At 53.9% G+C, this 22,065-nt stretch overlaps 1 protein-coding gene across 1 annotated transcript; it reads right to left on the bottom strand.

Moving 5' to 3' along the window:
* Positions 1–21,534: 21,534 nt before the first annotated feature.
* IUM83_19214 (Sporangia Induced Dynein Regulatory Complex Protein) lies at positions 21,535–21,831 on the bottom strand (the record flags this gene model as incomplete). The annotated part of the gene is made up of 1 exon (XM_067944258.1): positions 21,535–21,831. The coding sequence occupies one exon, from the start codon at positions 21,829–21,831 to the stop codon at positions 21,535–21,537; it is 297 nt and encodes a 98-aa protein (XP_067787598.1).
* Between the last annotated feature and the right edge of the window lie 234 nt (positions 21,832–22,065).

The following is a 22,065-nucleotide window of genomic DNA, read 5'->3' as shown; positions in this document are numbered from 1 at the left end:
GATCACCGGCTTCATGCGCCGCTACGGCCTCTCCTTGCGGCGACACACGAACCTCACCACCCTGACGGACGAGACGCTCGTGGAGCGCGCGGTTTCCTACATGAAGTTCCTACGCAGCGCTGTCCCTGCCATGGGCTTGAACCGCACCATCCTGATGGATGAAACGGCCGTGTACTTCGAAGATGCGCGCAACCAGACTGTGGACATAACCGGCAGTCGCCACGTTGTGGTACGCTCCACGGGGTTTTCGTCCATGCGCATTACGGCGGTGCTGGCTGTATCGGCCACAGGCAGAAAACTTCCACCTCAATTGATTTGGAAAGGCAAAGCCTCACCCACTTTTGCTAAAATTGGTGGGGTGTACGTGGCTCATCAGCCGCGCGCATGGGTTGACAGCACGTTGCTCAAGCGCTGGATTGATCTGGCTTTTCCGCTGGTCGACATGCGCGAAAGAAAACATCTGGTTTGGGATTCGATGCGCGCTCACATCTCCAAGGATGTGAAAGCGAAATGCGCGACTCGCAAGATCAACATGTTCGTCATTCCTGGGGCCTCACGCCCTATCTACAAGCAGGCGATATTGGTATCTACAAAACGTTCAAGGATCTACTCTACATGGAGATCAACGCCTGGAAGGAGAGCGACAAGGTCGAGTACACTCGCTTCGGCAACCCGCGCATGCCGGCGGTGGCTGTGGTTTGTGAGTGGGTAAGGAAGGCATGGCGCGACACTGACAGCAACACTGTCATTAACTCAGTCTCTGCTGCTGGGTTTGCAGACAGCTACCTGGACTGGCACGTTGCGAAGCACGACGTGTATGGTGAGCAATTCTGTACAAGCTGGGAAGCCGCTGACGAGGACCACGAGGATATGGACGACTTTAACCTGGACGAGCTGCACGACGCTCTTGATGATGTTGCGCTGATCGACGAGTAAGCTAAGGTAGCGATGTAACCTTTTGGTAATACAGAGTAACCTTTTGAGATTTTGTGAGAGGTACTATTAAATAGTGCCCGGGGTATTATTCCGTAATTTCCGTCAGTTGTAAGTAGCGGCGAGGTGTGGTAAGCTAAGGCAAACTCACCTTTCACTTTGATATCCATAACATAGAAGCACTTGCGTCCAAGCCCAAGATCCCGCATGCCCAGCCTTCAGGCTCTCCATCGCCATCGCGCACACCAAGTTCCCGATCGAGTCTTTGAGCCCGCTTTCGCCGTCGCGCTGTTTCCCGCCTTCGATTACTCATGTTATCGAACACCCTGTGTCTATCGAGCACATCGTCCAATCAATGTAAGCCCAGGAAGAGAGCTTTGCCGCGCAAATGACGGAGGCACGAGGCGCATGGAGAAATTCCCAAAGAAATATCCCGTCCAGCACATGGACCCCAACTTACTTACCAAATTAATCTTAACAAGGACCTCGACTGGTGCCTGCTTGCCATAGAAGAAATTTACGGCATCCCGCAAGACCCGGAAGATGACACCTTCGTGTCCATCGTCGCGGGCAATCTGGGCTTGTTGGCTATGAACTGGTATAGGGCTTTCAGCAAGCACTACCAGGCGCACGGACTCCCACGGACGGGGGTCTGTGTAAAACCGATATCCGGAAGCATTTCCGCTCCCGCGATTTCGAGTTTGATTTCAGGCGTCGTGTGTGCAAGCTGCGCCAACACGGCTCCTATGTGATGTTGAGTTTTGGATGTGGAGCAAGAGCTCCGCGCTGAGGACTAACGGTATCGAGGTTTTGCGAGAAATTTTACCGAGATCTCCTATCGGCTGCACTCATTTACCGCTCTAGGGTGACGGGGGCTAGTTAGTGACTGTGGACCCTAATAAATCCCCATCAAGCTCTCCAGATAGTCATAGAGCTTACACATCTTGCCTCATATTAGGAATCCGTACTTAAGGCGAAACTTGTCCGGATGTAGGATCAGACCGAAAGCTCGGTTAGCATTATATATTTGTATAGACATTATGGATTAGTTATAGTCGAGGCCTCACCGCCACTAACTATTAAATCAGAGCATGATATTCTCCCCAAGCCACACAAGGTTAAGTCCGTCCACGGCAAGTCTAGCTAGCTTCTCCGTGGAGTCTGGATACAATCGGCCGACGCGGGGTATCTCTGCCGGTGAACTTAAGGCATACTAACCGAGCGTTCGCCCTGATAAGGTCAAGAGTGAGTAGTGGCCGAGTGTTGGGAGGTAAAGAGTCCTCCCTGTACGTGTTACGTGTTCCTGGGTGTGTGGCGGTGCTCCCAGTGTATTGATTTCTCACCGAGGATCCACCTTGGTACCCTTGTAATAGGCCTTGAACGACCCGGTATCCTTCTTTTCTGAGGGACTACAATGGGTTAAGCGTGAAAGAATTTATATTACGCATCCCCCCGTTGGCGGTGCCTTTGTGTGGACTCTTCCTACCTGACCGAGACTTCGACACCGGCACAACTTCAGCCCGGTGCAAGGGATCAGATCTGGTCTTCTGGTTTTATCCCGACAATATTTTCGCCTACCTTTCGAGGGAAGCGTGTGTTGTTGGTAGGACTCGTCGCATTTGTCGAAGCCGATGGGACAAGGGCTCGTAAATTCGTGAATTCCTACACGACACCTACCACGACTACATGTCCGAGTTCCAGAACTTGCTAATCTAGTGCATAGAGCCAATCTCACCTCTTAAGAAGCGGTTCTACTTTCAGCAGGGTCTGCGCGGCGATACGTGCTGATTCATCAATGAGAAGTGTCCGGGAACCCTAGAAGAAGCCATTGACTGGGGCTCCCTGTTTGAGATCGCACCATGTACGAGCGGGCAGCGACGATGTCGACCGCACGTGGACTAAATCGGCGACGTGTCACCGTTGCAAGGAGGTAGGGCACATTGCACCTGACTGTCTTCACAAGCAAGGTAACGAAGCTTTTGAAACGGGGTCGTGTAACGGATATAAGAGCATATCCGAAGTGATACACGTTATGACTCTTTACAGCAGAAGAACAACACTTACCGTTAAAGGGCACCATATGATAAAAGGGCATGTTTACTACCAACGGTTAAGAATAGAGTAAACATTGCCCTTGGCAACGACAACCAATAGTTGTAAGTAGTAGCGAGGTGTGGCAAGCTAAGGTAAACTCATTTTCACTTTGATATCCATAACACCCAACCCTTCTGAACATGTTCGGTGCATCGCATGCCAACTTGGCGCCGTTCATTGTGTATGAAAATATTGCAAGTGGCAAATTGACCCTCTTTCTCGCTCGCTTGGAAGACAACGAACGGCGGTACGCGTGGGGAAAGCTCCACCAGGCTGCGATCGGGTTGGACTACATTTACAAGAAGGGCATCGTGCATGATGACCTCAAGCTGAGTAACAGGCTGGCGCGTACGGATGGCCAGGTTAAGCTGACAGACGTCGTTTTATTTGGGTACGTCGCGGGCGTATTTTTCCGGTGCAACCGGGCTGCGCTGATGCGCACCGAATGTTTGAAGAGACGGCCAACGTGTGTGTCTGATGTTGGTCCTGGGTGTTGAAATAGCCCCTCTTGTTGATTGAACGTAGAAGACCGATCAAAAACACTGATCGCCCACTGAGCGTATTTGGGAGAGAACTGCGCCCAGGCGTAGCCTCTATTACATATAGGCTAGAGTAGGCTATACAAAACTTAAGAGATCTCGAGGCCTTTAAGCCCTACTTCAACTGCGACGAGGAATAGGGACACGCCAGAAGCCAACTGCCGCGCCCCAATACTTCACATCTCTGACCGATGGTACCCTGTATCCTAACGCCGATGACCAGTCATCTTAGACCAGGCTAAAGCTGTTAGACTGGTATTTACTATGATATACACTGAACCATAGCATTAGGTTCACTTGGCCTCGACCCCAGCCATCTCTTACACTCATGCAGGAATTCTTAGTCTTTAATAAAGCTCACTTGGTTTTTTGACAGCTTCCCCTCTTTTACTTCGTGTTCCCTACGTTCCTACGCTCTTACTCTAATCTTCATAGATTATGAGCCCAAGCCAAGCCTCAAACGGCGACTTCCCACGCCTCATCGATGCTGAGAACTCCGTTACGTGGAAGACCCCGTATGCGACCATCGACGGCAAGCATCTACTCGGGTACATGATGAAGCACGACTGCGATGGTATCTCTGAGAAACTAGAAGACGAAAGCGAGAGCGACATGTTCAACACCGACGGTTCACCGACGGTCCAGCCGTTGGAGAGTGTCGATCTCGGCTCGGATGCGATGGACTACAAGTAAGAAAGCGAGGCTCCCTCAAGCCGCAGTCCGACTCTGATGAAAATTCTGGTGACACCTCGGACACCTCGATCAAGTGCAAGAAGCTACCGGTAATTCGACCATTCAACCACAGTCAAGCTCCCACGGAACGCAAGCGTCGTGCAAAAAGGAACCCCCAATCTCTGAATCCGCGCGAGCGATGCCGGCAAAAAACCAAGATCAAACCATTCTTGATGAAAACCACGGACGACACACCAAATGCACCACATCCTGCTCACGTGCCACCAGGCTCCTGGGGCCTTGAAAGTGCATGTCGGCATACGCGTAGCGCGCGACATTCCAGGTGCCACCCAACATCGGGGTGGCTGAGGATGATATTCATTCCAATCCAGAGTAACAGCACGATCCCTTTTAGAAAGTCAGGACACCCATGTTGCTTGACTGTTAATCGCCACACCTTCGACGTTCTGGAGTTGGTGTTGCAGATATCCAAGTTATTGAAGTCGAATTCTGCTTCCAGATGCTACCGAAAGAAGGCCGTTAATCGACCAATATCAAGGAACCTTGTGACCTTATACAGTCTCATATCGTACTCCACCCGTGGTGCTAGTCTTTTCCTAGCTGCCTCTACCGATCCCGAGGTCGGTTCGTGCGCATTCCCTAGCCGGTACGCGCTTCCCCTATACAACGGTCATCTGGTGCTTCAAAGCCGTCTCCCTATTGAAAATGAACAAAAGAAACGACTTCTGGGCCCGATAGTAACCGATGGATTTAGTGTGACTGAGCAGCGTGTGGAGCTCCGCTAAATTGACTTTAACTCGGCCGCCAAGAGAATATCTTCGTCCAGCGCCATCGTGTTGTGCCTACTGGTCGGAATATCTCCATATCCGACGAGTTTAAGCATAAGTTCGTCCTCAACTTGAGCTGGAATCGTGCGATACAGCCTCAATCTCCCCACCGAGTGAAGAATGCTCTTGACGAACTCTGGCATTTTCCTGCCGACAACACTCCCCTCTACCAGTCCACCACTCATCTTCTGTACACTCACGGATTCTACGCCCCACACTTGAGGCGTCTCGCTGCAGACATATCCTCGTGAGGTGTTCGATATCCGCCGGAGAGAAGACTGCTGGGTTGAACATGAACTGTTTAAACTTGCTTTGTACACGCTCTGAGGTAATTGGCCCTCGCTTTGCTAGCCCTGATTGACGTTATCCACCCACTGATTGAGCACGGGTGCTCGCGCCCACTCCATCTTACTAAGCATACTTCGCACGATGGTTTTGAAGTTCCAACTCGTGTTGTAGATATCATGCGACATGACCGAAGCATACTTCGCCCAATCACCGTATGTGCCTTTGTCCTTGATGAAGGCCTCTTTGAAGAACCGCAGCAGTTGCACAGATTCGTCTCTCTTAAGCTTGGGGTGCCTCTTCTTCCATGTCAGTACACGGTCTTTGTCGGCTTTAACCTTGTTGAACGGGTCGGCAAACAGTTCCCCCAGTGTTAATATCCATGGGTCGACAAGTTCCCCTCTCAGAGTTGGTTCATATCCTTTACCTCCGACAGAAATATTTTCTCCGGGCCGATGGTCTCTTCTGGCTTCGGACGTGACCCGTTGGATAGTGCGACCGTCTGTTGCTTCGTCTCGTTCGCTGGTTTAATTGGTGAAACTAGTTTTCATTGAATCGCGTCACGAGGGCTACCTCTTCAATATTTGACACTCCACCTCTGGACCTCCGCTCTGTTCCTCTTGAGGAGGTAGCGTTTCTGCCACCATAGGGTCTTGACTGCAGATTTGACTGCGCGGCTCGCCATGCGTTGCTTGTTCATTCTGTTGCTCTCCGATCACATTACCTGGATCAAGTGAGGCTTCCATCCATGGCGGTAGCTCGGGACCGAGGATGGTGGGCTGGACCATGACTCCGATCGATCCTGCAGCACACGTGGCAGTTGTTTGGACATTCTGTCTGTTCGAAGGTTAAATATTTCCTCGCCTTGGTGTAAGGTACACCAATGGCTGCATACAACGATCGACCGTCACGATGGATGGTCCACACACACCCAATGGTTCTATTGAAAGAAGCACCTTTCTACCGAATATTGGCATACATGTCAATGGGGATCTGTCAGCCAGCCGCTGTCAACCCCTTTCATAGATGATAAACCGTTTAGCAGATTTAGGAGGAAGATCAATTCACAAACAATACAGTTCTCATTTTACCTTAACTAGCTATTTGGTGTCTTTGTTTGATTTAAATTATACTCGTGGACTCGAGTATAATTACTTCACGTTAAAGACAAACCTTACGCTTCCTCAAACACGTTCGCACACGTGTTAGCCGTAGTAGTGAGCCAACGTAGGCCCACTACACCTGATAGGTCTTTGTAGTCCGCCCAACTACCGACTACTTGACGTTCGTACAGGGTGTACGAACGCGGAGCCGAGAACCCCATGAGTACGGAGGTGACTATGGAGAGCTCCAATGCGCCTGTAACGCATGTTGCACGCGCTGACTGCCCCCACCTGTCAGATCCAGGGTGGGAGGCCCTCTAACGACTGTTAACAGTCATTGGGGAGGCAGTGGTAGCTACGATGCTGTGAACACCATCGGCGACAGAGCAACATGGTGTTGATCTGGGGTTCATCATGAAGGAGTAGCGGGATGTTGCTTCCTCAGTCGTCGGGGACGACACCAAGTGCTCTGTCATGAAACTGATCGTACGCTATTACGTAGGAAGAGAGGACGAGCCTTTCCTCCATTGGCTTGTTTTTACCCACTGCGCAGCGGATCCAGAAGCAGTAGAATCGTCGCCATTAGCTTCCCCTCCCTCCTTCTGCTTGCTCTCCAACTCGACACAGCCAGTGCGGCTCGACGTATCGTCGACCCGTTGTCGAAGGTGGCGTTCGCTGTAACGGGGTTACACACACACAAGTGACAACAGTCACTTGTGCATGACAACGGTCACAAGTGACAACTGTCACTTGTGCATGACAATCGTCACTTATAGTTTAACAGATAAATATCTTTTAAAGGTTTTAGATACTTCCTCACATTGGTGTAAGGCACACCAATGGATACAGTGAAGTGGGCCACCACAATGAGTGGTCCACACCTACCCAAAGATCCTATGTAACGGGGTTACACACACAAGTGACAACAGTCACTTGTGCATAACAACGGTCACAAGTGACAACTGTCACTTGTGCATGACATTTCTCACTTGTGGTTTAACAGATTATATCTTTTAAAGGTTTTAGATACTTCCTCACATTGGTGTAAGGCACACCAATGGATACATTGAAGTGGGTCACCACAATGAGTGGTCCACACCTACCCAAAGATCCTATTGGTAGAAAGCAGCATCTTTCTACCAATCAGAGACATGCATATTAGCGGGGCTCTGACAGCCAGCCGCTGTCAACCCTTTCATAGATGATAAACCGTTTAGCAGATTTAGGAGGAAGATCAATTCACAAACAATACAGTTCTCATTTTACCTTAACTAGCTATTTGGTGTTTTATTTGATTTATATTATACTTGTGGACTCAAGTATAATTAATTCAAATTAATAATAAACTCCTACGCTTCCTCATACACGTAGCGAGACGGTTAAGCTAAAGTAGTGAGCCAAAGTAGGCCCACTACACCTGGTAGCACTTTGTAGTCCGTCCAACGACCGACTACTTGACGTTCGTACAGGGTGTACGAACGCGGAGTCGAGAACCCCATGAGCACGGAGGTGCCCATGGAGAGCTCCAATATGCCTGCAACGCATGTTGCACGCGCTGACTGCCCCCACCTGTCAGATCCAGAGTGGGAGGCCCTCCAACGACTGCCAACAGTGATGGGGGAGGCGGCGATAGCTACGATGCTGCGTACGCTATCGCCGACAGAGCAACATGGTGTTGCTCTGGGGTTCATCATGAAGGAGCAGCGTGACGCTGCTTCCTCAGTGACGGCGTCGTCAGGGACGACACCGCGTGCTCAACCATTAAAGTTGAGCGTAAGCAATTACGTGGGAAGAGAGGGCGAACCTCTCCTCCGATGGCTTGTCGAACTCGACACAGCCATAGCGGCTCGACGCATCGTCGACCCGCTGTCAAAGGTTGCGTTCGCTATGTCATGGCTTGGCGGACGAGCGAGGAGTTGGGCGTGCGGACACCGACTCTCAGATCCTACGTGCTTCAGCACGTACGAAGTGTTCAAAGAGGAGCTCAAACAAGCGTTTGAGCCCCCGCAAAACGAGTTCCGGTCGAGGGCGGAGTTCCTCGACCTTCAGCAGGGTAAGCATGACGTCCATGCTTACGCGCAGCGTGCACGATATTTGGTATCAAATATCGTGACTAACCCGATTGACGAGGCGACCAAGGTCGTCACGTTCATGAAAGGGCTTAGAGATGGGCCTGTGAAGACCTATCTCTTCCGAGAGTACCCGAGTACTCTCGAAGCTGCGATTACTCTCGCAATGCAAGAAGCGTTTAGCCTGCGGCAGGCTAAACTGCATGCGAACGTGCCGAGGTCGCAACCGCGCCCGGTAGTGAGCACGGGGGGTCCGGAACCAATGGACCTCTCGAATGCAACGGCTGCTGGCCACCAGCAGCACGGAAGTAATGTGCGATGCTTCCGTTGCGGAAGGATCGGTCACTTTGCACGGGAGTGCACGGCTCCCGTGCACTACAATGGTGACCGTCGTGGCGATGCCGGGCATCGCCGCCAACAAACAAAAAACGTGAACATCCAGTAGGCGCGGGGCGCCCACTGGTAATGCAGTTACGCGTGCCGACATTGGGCACGCGACACTGAGTGTAACGGGGTTACACGTACAAGTGGCTGCAAGCCACTTGTGAATTTAACAGATAGGTTATCTGTTAAACGTTTTGGATACTTCCTCACATTGGTGTAAGACACACCGATGGATACATTGAAGTGGACCACCACAGTGAGTGGTCCACACATACTAAAGATCCTATTGGTAGAAAGCAGCATCTTTCTACCAATCAGAATATGCATATTCGCGGGGCTCTGACAGCCAGCCGCTGTCAACCCTTTCATAGATGATAAACAGTTTTTAGCAGATTTTAGAGGAAGATCAATCTACAAGCAATACAGTTCTCATTTTACCTTAAACTAGCTACTTGGAGTCTTGTCTAAGTTAACTTATATTTGTGTACTCAAATATAATTAACCTAAGTAATTACTAAGTACTTACGCTTCCTCATACACGTTGCGCAACGTGTAAGCTAAAGTAGTGAGTCAAGTTAGACCCACTACACCTGGTAGCACTTTGTAGTCCGTCCAACGACCGACTACTTGACGTTCGTACGCGGTGTACGAACGCGGAGTCGAGAACCCCATGAGCACGGAGGTGCCCATGGAGAGCTCCAATATGCCTGCAACGCATGTTGCACGCGCTGACTGCCCCCACCTGTCTGACCCAGAGTGGGAGGCCCTCCAACGACTGTCAACAGTCATTGGGGAGGCGGCGATAGCTACGATGCTGCGTACGCTATCGCCGACGGAGCAACATGGTGTTGCTCTGGGGTTCATCATGAAGGAGCAGCGTGACGCTGCTTCCTCAGTGACGGCGTCGTCAGGGACGACACCGCGTGCTCAACCATTAAAGTTGAGCGTAAGCAATTACGTGGGAAGAGAGGGCGAACCTCTCCTCCGATGGCTTGTCGAACTCGACACAGCCATAGCGGCTCGACGCATCGTCGACCCGCTGTCAAAGGTTGCGTTCGCTATGTCATGGCTTGGCGGACGAGCGAGGAGTTGGGCGTGCGGACACCGACTCTCAGATCCTACGTGCTTCAGCACGTACGAAGTGTTCAAAGAGGAGCTCAAACAAGCGTTTGAGCCCCCGCAAAACGAGTTCCGGTCGAGGGCGGAGTTCCTCGACCTTCAGCAGGGTAAGCATGACGTCCATGCTTACGCGCAGCGTGCACGATATTTGGTATCAAATATCGTGACTAACGCAATTGACGAGGCGACCAAGGTCGTCACGTTCATGAAAGGGCTTAGAGATGGGCCTGTGAAGACCTATCTCTTCCGAGAGTACCCGAGTACTCTCGAAGCTGCGATCACTCTTGCCATGCAAGAAGAGTTTAGCCTGCGGCAGGCTAAACTGCATGTGAACGTGCCGAGGCCGCAACCGCGCCCGGTAGCGAGGTCGGGGGGTCCGGAACCAATGGACCTCTCGAATGCAACAACTGCTGGTTACCAGCAGCAGGGAGGTAACGTGCGATGCTTCCGTTGCGGAAGGATCGGTCACTTTGCACGGGAGTGCACAGCTCCCATGCCCCCTGGAGATGGCCGTCGTGGCGATGCTAGGCATCGCCGCGGACCAACAAAAAACACGAACATCCAGTAGGCGCGGGGCGTCCTACTGGTAATGCAGTCGCGCGTGCCGACATCGGGCACGCGACACTGAGGACTGCAGCCCCCAGTGAGACCAGCTCTCACTGCAAGAAACAAGATGACAGGCCAAACCTAGTCATCTTGAAGGTTTACTCGAAGAGAGCGAGTGACTCTCTTCGAGCTTTGGTAGATTCAGGCGCGTCGAACAACTTTGTTCCGGGAACCAACACCCACGTTCAAGCGTGCAAGGGACAGTCCCTGACCCGAAGCGGTCAAGTCGACAACGACGCGTCGGCTCCGGGAGCCGACGCACCCTCGGTCATGAGGGGCTCCGCCAATGAATGGCGTCGAGGTGACGAAGGCGTGTCAACTCCGGGAGTTGACGCTGCAAACAGTGCGGACAGTTGCAAACGTACCGCACTGACGCAATTTGCATGCTGTCGTGCAGCCGGGCTGCACGACGAAGCGCCATGCGACCAAGCCGGGCTTGATATCGCGCGCCCGCAGACAGGGTCTGCCGGCGAAGGGACACATTACCGTGCAGACGGGCTTGATACCGCGCGCCCGCGGACAGGGTCCGCCGGCGAACGACTGTCCACGGCCGGGCCTGGACAAGGAGAACGACTATGCGGAGCCGGGCTCCGCACAACAAGAAGACGGCGCAAGCGAAAAACGCTGCGCAAGTCTCGGTCCGGGACCGAGACGCAACAAGAGCAGTCTGCTGGGCAGACTGCGGCGGTGACACCGAATGTCAAGACGCTAAGCGTCTTGACGCGCACCGATACTGGATTCCAGTATCGTGACATGGAACTCGCTAGTCCTCCGACGACGGCGTCGGAGTTGACTTCACTTCCAGCCATGAGCTGGAAGCGCTTCACGCGCGACTTGCACGATGGACGCATCGAGCAAGTCTGCGTTCTTTCGGACAGCGAAAGAACGGCGAGCGAGAGGGACGAGCTGAGGCAGCTCTTCATGGGAAGTACCACTGAGAGTGAAGACACTCTCAGTGCGAAGACGAAGCGAGAGCGCTTCGAGGAACAAGGTTGGGACTCGCTGAAGTCGAGTCCCTATTACGAATTGTTGAGGGAGTACAAAGACGTACTCCCGGAAGACATTCCTGCGGAGCTTCCGCAGGATAAGGGCATTCAGCACGAGATTGATCTCGTGCCGGGCACGAAGTACTGTGTCACGCGGCAGTGGCCACTGCCGCGAGAGCAAGTGAAAGCGATCGACGACTTCTTTGAAAGTCGTCGTAAAACAGGACAAGTGCGGGAATCAAAGTCCCGCACAGTGCTCCGACGTTCTGTGTCAAGAAGCCACAGGGCGGATGGCGCATCGTTCATGCCTACAACAAGCTGAACGATGCGACGGTACCGGCATAGGCGCCGATACCACGAAAAGATGTTATCATCGATTCGATGGCCGGGAGCACCGTTTACAGTGCTCTCGACTTGCGAGACGGATTCGATCAGATCCTAATGCGTGAGAGCGACATCCCTCTCACGGCAGTGAGCACGCCAAGCGGCATGCTCTGGGAATGGCTGGTAATGCCGCAGGGGCTTAAGAACGCCCCTGCGACCCTCAACAGGTGCGGGACGCACTTGTTGCGCTCGGTGCGCGACTTCGCACCGAGCTACTTCGATGATGTGTTCATCTACAGCCAGGCTGTGGACGGGAAGACCGACGTAGAGATGCACAGGGTGCATCTCCGGAAGCTTCGCGAGCTTATGCGAAAGCATAAGCTCTACGCGAACCTGAAGAAGTGTATCTTCGGGGCGAGCTAGATACCGTCCTCGGGTGTCTCGTAGGGAAGAATGGTGTTCGCCCTGACCCGGAAAAGGTCAGAGTGATCAATGAATGGCCAACGCCTTCAAGTGTCAAGGAACTGAGGCAGTACCTTGGCCACGTACTTGTGCAAGTACGTGGAGGACTATGCGGGCAAGATCCGCCCGCTGTCACAGCTTCTTAAGAAAGAAGCTGTGTGGAAGTGGACAACCGATTGCCAAAAACATTCGATGCAGTCAAGCGGGGCTTGACTGAGGCACCGATCTTGGCAGTGGCTGACCAAGATCGCCCATTTCACGTAGTGTGTGACGCATCCGATTTCGCGATCGGTTGTGCTTTGATGCAGCACGATCACGAGGGCCGTGATCGTGTCGTCTACTACCAATCGCGTCAGCTGAAGCCAGCTGAGCGCAACTATCCGGTGCATGACAAGGAACTCCTTGCCATGAAGTATGCACTCGCAAAGTTCCGAGTGTACTTGCTTGGGAGTAGACCATTTGTGGTCTACACCGACCATGCTTCACTGCGCACCGCAGTGAAGTCGCCACACATTTCACAAAGAATGGCGAGATGGCTCTCATTCTTTGCGGAGTATAACTTCCGGGTCGAATACAAACCCGGAAGATTGAATGTGGTGGCCGACGCGTTATCACGTCGGCCGGACTATGCAGAAGCTGTTGACGTCAATGCCATTGACGCCATGCGATCGAGCAAACCCACATCATCTCTGTTGGATGATGTGAAGGCCGCGTACGCGCACGACGCGGACGCGAAGCTCTTGCTGGCCTATGGCACAGCGCCTTCTGACAAGTCCCGTCAGAAGCTGCCCAAGCACCTTCGAGCGCGTGCACACCGCTTTCGTGTGCACGAAGGACTACTACTTTACAACGCAGTCGACGACAACGCGGATCGCGTTGTCGTGCCAAATGACCATGACCTGCGACTCAGGATCATGTACGAGTATCACGATGCCCCGACTGCGGGACATCTTGGACGTGAGAAGACATACGTCCTTCTCACGCGTGACTTCTACTGGCACCACCAGTACAAGTAGGTGCGCAAGTACATTCGTGCTTGCGAGGTATGCCAACGCGTAAAGCCTGCGCCATTCGCGCAGGCTCCACTGCAATCACTCCCGACTCCGTCGGAGTGTTGGAAGTCCATGTCCTTGGACTTCATCTTTGGTCTTCCCCCGGACAGCGGAGGGAACACCGGTGTTGTGGTCTTTGTAGACCGTTTCAGCAAGATGGTACATCTTGCTGCGGTGCCAGCAGAGGTGACCGCGAAGCAGACGGCCCGTCTGCTCGTCGACATGGTGTTCAAACACCATGGCATGCCGTCCGACATCGTGTTGGACAGAGACCCGCGCTTCACAGCGCACCTATGGCAAGAAGTGTTTACACTTCTTGGGAGCCAGCTTTCCATGTCGACTGCGGATCATCCGCAGACGGACGGTCAAACCGAGCGCGTGAATCGCGTGCTCGTCGATATGCTGAAAAGCTACGCTCACTCGTTCCAATACTGGAGCGAGTGCTTATCGATGGCAGAGTTTGCCATCAATAACTCAGTGCGTGCCTCGACCGGGCACACACCGTTCTACGTGAATGCCATGCGGCATCCACGTCTACCGAGTTTACTCGGAGTGATGGCTCCCACTTTAAGTGGGGGAGGATCTACGACTGCAAAACAGCAGCAGCAGAAAACCGCTGACACTTGCACAGTGTCAGCTGCAACAATGGACAAACCACATGAGTCTGCGCAGGGCGCAGACACCTCCAACAACAAGGGCAAGGACCACGGGTCTGCGCAGGGCGCAGCCACCGCAAAGAACCACACAGAGGCCGGGCCTCTAGCGGAGAGCGAGCTGAATGACTTCAGCCCGGATGCAATCAGTTTCATCACCAAACGACAAGCCGTAATTCGGTTTGTCCAAGACACAATAGCAGCTTCTGTTGATCAACAGAAGCTGAACGCAGACAATGTGGGCAGAGGCAACACAGATGAATTCAAAGTTAGTTCATTGGTTTTGTTAGCTACTCAAAACCTGCCTAAACATGCAGTTTCGGACTTCGGAGCAAGCAAGCTTGCTGCGCGCTTCATCGGGCCGTTCGCTGTGTTGGCACGGCACGGCAACGCATACACGCTAGACATACCGTCTAGCATGCGCCTCCATCCGACCTTTTACGTCGGACGACTGAAACCATACCGGCAGCACGAGCCATCTAGCTCGGCTGACCCGAAGCCTCGGCAGGAGCCGAGGCAGAAGCGGAAGCCTTGGCCTCGGCGACGAGCAGCCTCTCCTCCAGCGCGCGGACGCGCTAGAGCAACCCCTCCCCAATTCGACCTGGATATTCGAGGCGGTCTGCGAGACCGCCGCGACTTGGGCCTTCTGGTTCGCCAGCTCCTGCTTCAGGGCGGCGAACTCAGCGCCCTGCAGACGCTCCACGACGGCCACCCGGTCGTGGAGAGGCGCATACTGATCAGCCCGGGGCTGATCATACCCGGGGCGTGTTCCCACCCCCGCCACCGCCGATCCGTGACGCCCGCGGCTCAACCCGCTGGATTTTTAGCGGATTGTTGACCATAGTATCCCGAAAACGAACCCTCAAGGGGCTCGTTTTCGTATTCGTTGGAGAGGATTTCCTCCCCATCGAGATACATGGGAGCCGCGGAACGTCTTGCTGGAGGACGTTCCGGAAATGGTGAGGGTGTACGAGGAGCAGTACGCACTGGCACAGCGGAAGTAGCACGAGCGCTGCGGTCATCGCTACCGCCAGAACCCTGACGTGCTAAGAACTTAGCACGGAGCTCTTTGAGACTCTCGGGCACACGGAACGACGTGTACCCGTTCAAGTCGCGGTCGCTCAAGCGGACCGCGCCCGGGAAGCACTTCGTGCACTGAAAGCCCTCGGGCACAGCGCACGGCACATTTGCCTCCTCAGCAGCAACATGAAGTTGCTCCAGCTTTCCACGCTTCGAGTACGTCTCGAAGCGATCACGCGCTTGCTTAATCCGATCACGGTAAGCACTCGGCCTCTTGTTGAAGTTCTCAACAAAGGCGTTCCAGCTTTGACAAAGTGCCTGCCATTCGGGCACTTTGCTGCGAGAAGAGGTCTTCTTGCTTTGAAACCATCGGAGCTCATGAAAGAGTCCGATGTAGTAATCGCGCCTTTGATGCGTTTCCGCATCAAAGTGCAGCTCGGCAGCCACAGCGTCACCTTTGATGGCGCTGCATACGTACAGCGGGACCTCATTCGGAGGTACCGAGTTCCCAAACCGGTCCGCGATCTCGGACGCGGACGGTATCCATGGATCGCGCGCTGCAGGCGTAGCGCGCGGAGAGCCTTGAGCTTTAACATCACGCGCTGCAGCAGCAGCGCGCGGAGTACTGAGAGCCCCAGCTGAAGCGAGTGGGGTATCGCTCTCAGTACGCGAACGCTTCGAACTCGAAGCGTCCGATTCGTCCCCTTCACGCGGGCGAACGTTCTTGGCGTGAGGGTCGAGCGATTCGCTCGACACTGAGTCTTTACGCTTTGAGGGCGAGTCCTCCTCGCCCTCCATGTCTTCATCGTCGTCGTCGAAGTCAACGACGTCGCCGTACTTCGCCTGCTGGCGTTCGAAGTAGTCGTCGATGGAGAGATGACTCCCCACCGACTTTGCGGACTTCTTCTGAGGCGCGCTCATCGTTGAATGAGCGCGGGTTTCTTCTCCAAACGCGGAGAATTGACGAATGGTCAATTCCAAAGATTGACGTGCGGGGACCCCGCGCGTCTAACCTATAAGGGGGGATGGTGTAACGGGGTTACACGTACAAGTGGCTGCAAGCCATTTGTGAATTTAACAGATAGGTTATCTGTTAAACGTTTTGGATACTTCCTCACATTGGTGTAAGACACACCGATGGATACATTGAAGTGGACCACCACAGTGAGTGGTCCACACATACCCAAAGATCCTATTGGTAGAAAGCAGCATCTTTCTACCAATCAGAGACATGCATATTCGCGGGGCTCTGACAGCCAGCCGCTGTCAACCCTTTCATAGATGATAAACAGTTTTTAGCAGATTTTAGAGGAAGATCAATCTACAAGCAATACAGTTCTCATTTTACCTTAAACTAGCTACTTGGAGTCTTGTCTAAGTTAACTTATATTTGTGTACTCAAATATAATTAACCTAAGTAATTACTAAGTACTTACGCTTCCTCATACACGTTGCGCAACGTGTAAGCTAAAGTAGTGAGTCAAGTTAGACCCACTACACTGAGGACTGCAGCCCCCAGTGAGACCAGATCTCGCTGCAAGAAGCAAGATGACAGCCCGAACCTGGTCGTCTTGAAGGTAACGTCGAAGAGAGCGAGCGACTCTCTTCGAGCATTGATAGATTCGGGCGCGTCGAACAACTTTGTTCGACTGCGGAGTTTACCGAGTCTCGACTTCGAGGAGGTAAAGGTATCTCGAAGTCTTCTGGAAGTTCGATTGGCAACAGGTGCCATCGTGAAGACCGAGAAGCGCGTCGTGAACGTGCGCTTCTCGTACAAACAACGGGTGTTTGTCGAACACTTTATCGTCCTGGACCTGGACGATAAGTTCGACATTGTAAGGGGCAGGCCGTGGCTTGCCCGTCATGATCCGGTGATAGACTGAAAGACGTGCGCGCTTGTGCGCATCGGTCGCGACTGCGAAACAGAGAGCGATGGCCCTGTTACCGCAGCGCACGCACCAGCAGGTGCGCGCGGCTCACCAGTCGAGACAGCGCTTAATGCCGCTGTCCCGGGGTGTCCAAGGGGTGCGCGGGAATGCGCACAAGTGGGATCCACGTCGGCAATGCTGCCGATGTCGGAAGGAAAAGATGTGTCGGTTCCGGGAACCAACACTCGCGTTCTAGTACGCATGGGACAGTCCCTGACCCTAAGTGGTTAGGTCGATGACGACGCGTCGACTCCGGGAGTCGACGCACCCTCGGTCATGAGGGGCTCCGCCAATGAATGGCGAGGTGACAAAGGCGTGTCAACTCCGGGGGTTGACGCTGCAAACAGTACGGACGGTTGCAAACGTCCCGTATTGACGCAATTTATATGCTGTCATGCAGCCGGGCTGCACGACGAAGCGCCATGCGGTCAAGCCGGGCTTGATACCGCGCGCCCGCGGACAGGGTCCGCCGGCGAACAACCGTCCATGGCCGGGCCTGGACCAGAAGAACCACCGTGCGGAGCCGGGCTCCGCACAACAAGAAGACGGCGCAAGCGAAAAACGCTGCGCAAGTCTCGGTCCGGGACCGAGACGCAACAAGAGCAGTCTGCTGGGCAGACTGCGGCGGTGACACCGAATGTCAAGACGCTAAGCGTCTTGACGCGCACCGATACTGGATTCCAGTATCGTGACATGGAACTCGCTAGTCCTCCGACGACGGCGTCGGAGTTGACTTCGCTTCCAGCCATGAGCTGGAAGCGCTTCACGCGCGACTTGCACGATGGACGCATCGAGCAAGTCTGCGTTCTTTCGGACAGCGAAAGAACGGCGAGCGAGAGGGACGAGCTGAGGCAGCTCTTCATGGGAAGTACCACTGAGAGTGAAGACACTCTCAGTGCGAAGACGAAGCGAGAGCGCTTCGAGGAACAAGGTTGGGACTCGCTGAAGTCGAGTCCCTATTACGAATTGTTGAGGAGTACAAAGACGTACTCCCGGAAGACATTCCTGCGGAGCTTCCGCAGGATAAGGGCATTCAGCACGAGATTGATCTCGTGCCGGGCACGAAGTACTGTGTCACGCGGCAGTGGCCACTGCCGCGAGAGCAAGTGAAAGCGATCGACGACTTCTTTGAAAGTCGTCGTAAAGCAGGAGAAGTGCGGGAATCAAAGTCCCCGCACAGTGCTCCGACGTTCTGTGTCAAGAAGCCACAGGGCGGATGGCGCATCGTTCATGCCTACAACAAGCTGAACGATGCGACGGTACCGGCATAGGCGCCGATACCACGAAAAGATGTTATCATCGATTCGATGGCCGGGAGCACCGTTTACAGTGCTCTCGACTTGCGAGACGGATTCGATCAGATCCTAATGCGTGAGAGCGACATCCCTCTCACGGCAGTGAGCACGCCAAGCGGCATGCTCTGGGAATGGCTGGTAATGCCGCAGGGGCTTAAGAACGCCCCTGCGACCCTCAACAGGTGCGGGACGCACTTGTTGCGCTCGGTGCGCGACTTCGCACCGAGCTACTTCGATGATGTGTTCATCTACAGCCAGGCTGTGGACGGGAAGACCGACGTAGAGATGCACAGGGTGCATCTCCGGAAGCTACTTGAGCTTATGCGAAAGCATAAGCTCTACGCGAACCTGAAGAAGTGTATCTTCGGGGCGAGCGAGATACCCGTCCTCGGGTGTCTCGTAGGGAAGAATGGTGTTCGCCCTGACCCGGAAAAGGTCAGAGTGATCAATGAATGGCCAACGCCTTCAAGTGTCAAGGAACTGAGGCAGTTCCTTGGCTTGGCCACGTACTTGTGCAAGTACGTGGAGGACTATGCGGGCAAGATCCGCCCGCTGTCACAGCTTCTTAAGAAAGAAGCTGTGTGGAATTGGACAACCGATTGCCAAAAGGCATTCGATGCAGTCAAGCGGGGCTTGACTGAGGCACCGATCTTGGCAGTGGCTGACCAAGATCGCCCATTTCACGTAGTGTGTGACGCATCCGATTTCGCGATCGGTTGTGCTTTGATGCAGCACGATCACGAGGGCCGTGATCGTGTCGTCTACCACCAATCGCGTCAGCTGAAGCCAGCTGAGCGCAACTATCCGGTGCATGACAAGGAACTCCTTGCCATGAAGTATGCACTCGCAAAGTTCCGAGTGTACTTGCTTGGGAGTAGACCATTTGTGGTCTACACCGACCATGCTTCACTGCGCACCGCAGTGAAGTCGCCACACATATCCCAAAGAATGGCGAGATGGCTCTCATTCTTTGCAGAATATAACTTCCGAGTCGAATACAAACCCGGAAGATTGAATGTGGTGGCCGACGCGTTATCACGTCGACCGGATTATGCAGAAGCTGCTGACGTCAATGCCATTGACGCCATGCGAACGAGCACACCCACGTCGTCTCTGTTGGACGACGTGAAGGCCGCGTACGCGCACGACGCGGACGCGAAGCTCTTGCTGGCCTATGGCACAGCGCCTTCTGACAAGTCCCGTCAGAAGCTGCCCAAGCACCTTCGTGCGAGTGCACACCGATATCGGGTGCAAGGCGGACTGCTTCTTTATAATGCGGTCGAATGCGGACCGCGTTGTCGTGCGAACGACCGTGACCTGCGACTCAGGATCATGTACGAGTATCACGATGCCCCGTCTGTGGGACATCTCGGACGTGAGAAGACATACGTTCTTCTCACGCGCAACTTCTACTGGCACCACCAGTACAAGTAGGTGCGCAAGTACATTCGTGCTTGCGAGGTGTGCCAACGCGTAAAGCCTGCGCCGTTGGCACCGGTTCCGCTGCAATCACTCCCGACTCCGTCGGAGTGCTGGAAGTCCACGTCTTTGGACTTCATCTTTGGTATTCCCCTGGACAGCGGAGGGAATACCGGTGTTATGGCCTTCGTCGACCTCTCCAGCAACATGGTGCATCTTGCTGCGGTGCCGGCAGAAGTGACCTCAAAGCAGACGGTCCATCTGTTCGTTGACATGGTGTTCAAACACCGTGGCATCCCGACCGACATCGCGTCGGACAGAGACCCGTGCTTCACAGCGCACCTGTGGAAAGAAGTGTTTACACTTCTTGAGAGCCAGCTTTCAATGTCGACTGCGGACCATCCGCAGACGGACGGCCAAACCGAGCGCGTGAACCGCGCGCTCGTCGACATTCTGAAGAGCTACGCTCACTCGTTCCAAAACTGGATGGAGTGTTTGTCGATGGCGGAATTCGCCATCAACAACTCGGTGCATGCCTCGACCGGGCATACACCGTTTTATGTGAATGCCATGCGGCATCCCCGTCTGCCGAGTTTACTCGGAGTGGTGGCTCCCACTTTAAGTGGGGGAGGATCTGTGACTGCAGCGCAGCCGCCGCAAAAAGTCACTGACACCTGCATAGTGCCTTCTGCATTAACAAGGAACAAGACGCACAGGGCGGCAGAGGGCGCAGACTCCTCAAACAACAAGAACAACAAGAACAAGTCTGTGCCCTGCACAGACTCCACAAGGAAGAGGGTGGTGTTTCAACACTAAACAAACGAGAAGTACCACTAAAAATAATTCTCGAAACACCAAAATTACATGGGTAAAGCACACTATGTACCGATTTGGAGTATCCACCCATGAGGAGGGGTAGAACCACCCAAATGAGTGCTTAGCGTCACCTACAGGACGTGTACCTTCATCAACTCACGGTATCACGAATGTCGAGCTCATCGAGCACATGAACCAGAGCGTCAGCTTCACGCCCAACGACTCTGCTGGCCATGGGCATCTACCTCAAGGCCACGGGAGTACCGATCGTTTACAGGCTTAACCAGGGGCAGCTCAAGACGCACGCGGTGTTCGAGAAGCCGCACGGCATCAAGTGCGGCACCCGATAATCGTGCCGGGCGGGCGCGATGGCTGCATTCGCGTCTGGGACGTGCCCGTGCCCGAGCCGGTGGTGACGCTGGAGACCAAGGGGACGGACACGGCCCGCGACCGGTGAACCGTGTGCTTCGGCAACTCATACGACGACCTGGAGCGCTGCGTCGTGGGCGGGTACGACAACGGCGACATCAAGATGTTCGACCTGTGGATGATCTCGCTGTTGTGGGAGACCAACTGCCAGAACGGAGTCGTCAACGTGCAGTTCGACCGGAAGGACATCGGTATGAACAAGCTCCCGGTGACACATTTATTTCTTAAAGGGAATCTAAACAACTGTCCACCTAATAAACCGCTACAAGCCCAGCCGGGTTCACGTTCACGTTGGAGGTCAGCGGTTTGAAGCCGAGAGCTCACCTTAGTCACGCTATATTACAGGTTGCGGATCTTGGTGTTCTTCGAGTCCAACAAAGTGCCGAGCGTCTCGATCACACGACGTGTCTGTACTGGATCAAGGTTTGCAGCGAGCAACATCTCGTGTAGTTGTGTACCTTTCCGGGCATGTTGGTCGTCCATTGCGACGAGACTCCGCTACAGGATGAGGTTCGTGCACTCGCCCTTCTTGTAGATGGTCTGGACAGTGTGCTCGAAGGTGTCATAGAGAGCGTTGCGATCCGACACCATGGTGCGGTACTTCATTGTGAGATCAGCTTGTCGCTGCTTGAGATTGTGCACTCGTTGCGCGAGATGCAGCAACCGCGCCTTGGCATTCCGCAGCGAGCGTTTGTCCTTCTGTTCGTCCTTGAGCTCGTGCCTCAGATGCTCCACCTCCAGGATCGAGCAGCCTGGCTCTGATAGTCGTTTATTCTCCTGTGCGATGTCGTGCATTAGCGTCGTGCTGACCGCTGCCTTCTTTTCATAGCGGCGACCTCGTTCTTGAGCGAGTCATGTTGACACTCACAACGAGACTTTCAGCTTAAACAACGTCGATGTGGGGGACGAGTCTGGCAGCGAGGTAACCAGCAAGTCGAACAGCGAGCGAGCAACGAGGCCAGCAGCGAGTCTAGCAAGTCTTCCACGTCAAAGTCGACATATTACCAAAAGGCGGGCACAAGTGCGCAG

The sequence above is a fragment of the Phytophthora cinnamomi genome (assembly GCF_018691715.1).
Source record: "Phytophthora cinnamomi strain GKB4 chromosome Unknown Contig59, whole genome shotgun sequence".
Taxonomy (NCBI): Eukaryota; Oomycota; class Peronosporomycetes; order Peronosporales; family Peronosporaceae; genus Phytophthora; species Phytophthora cinnamomi.
Note: the sequence above shows the minus strand (reverse complement) of the source record. Positions and strands in the feature narration are given on the sequence as shown.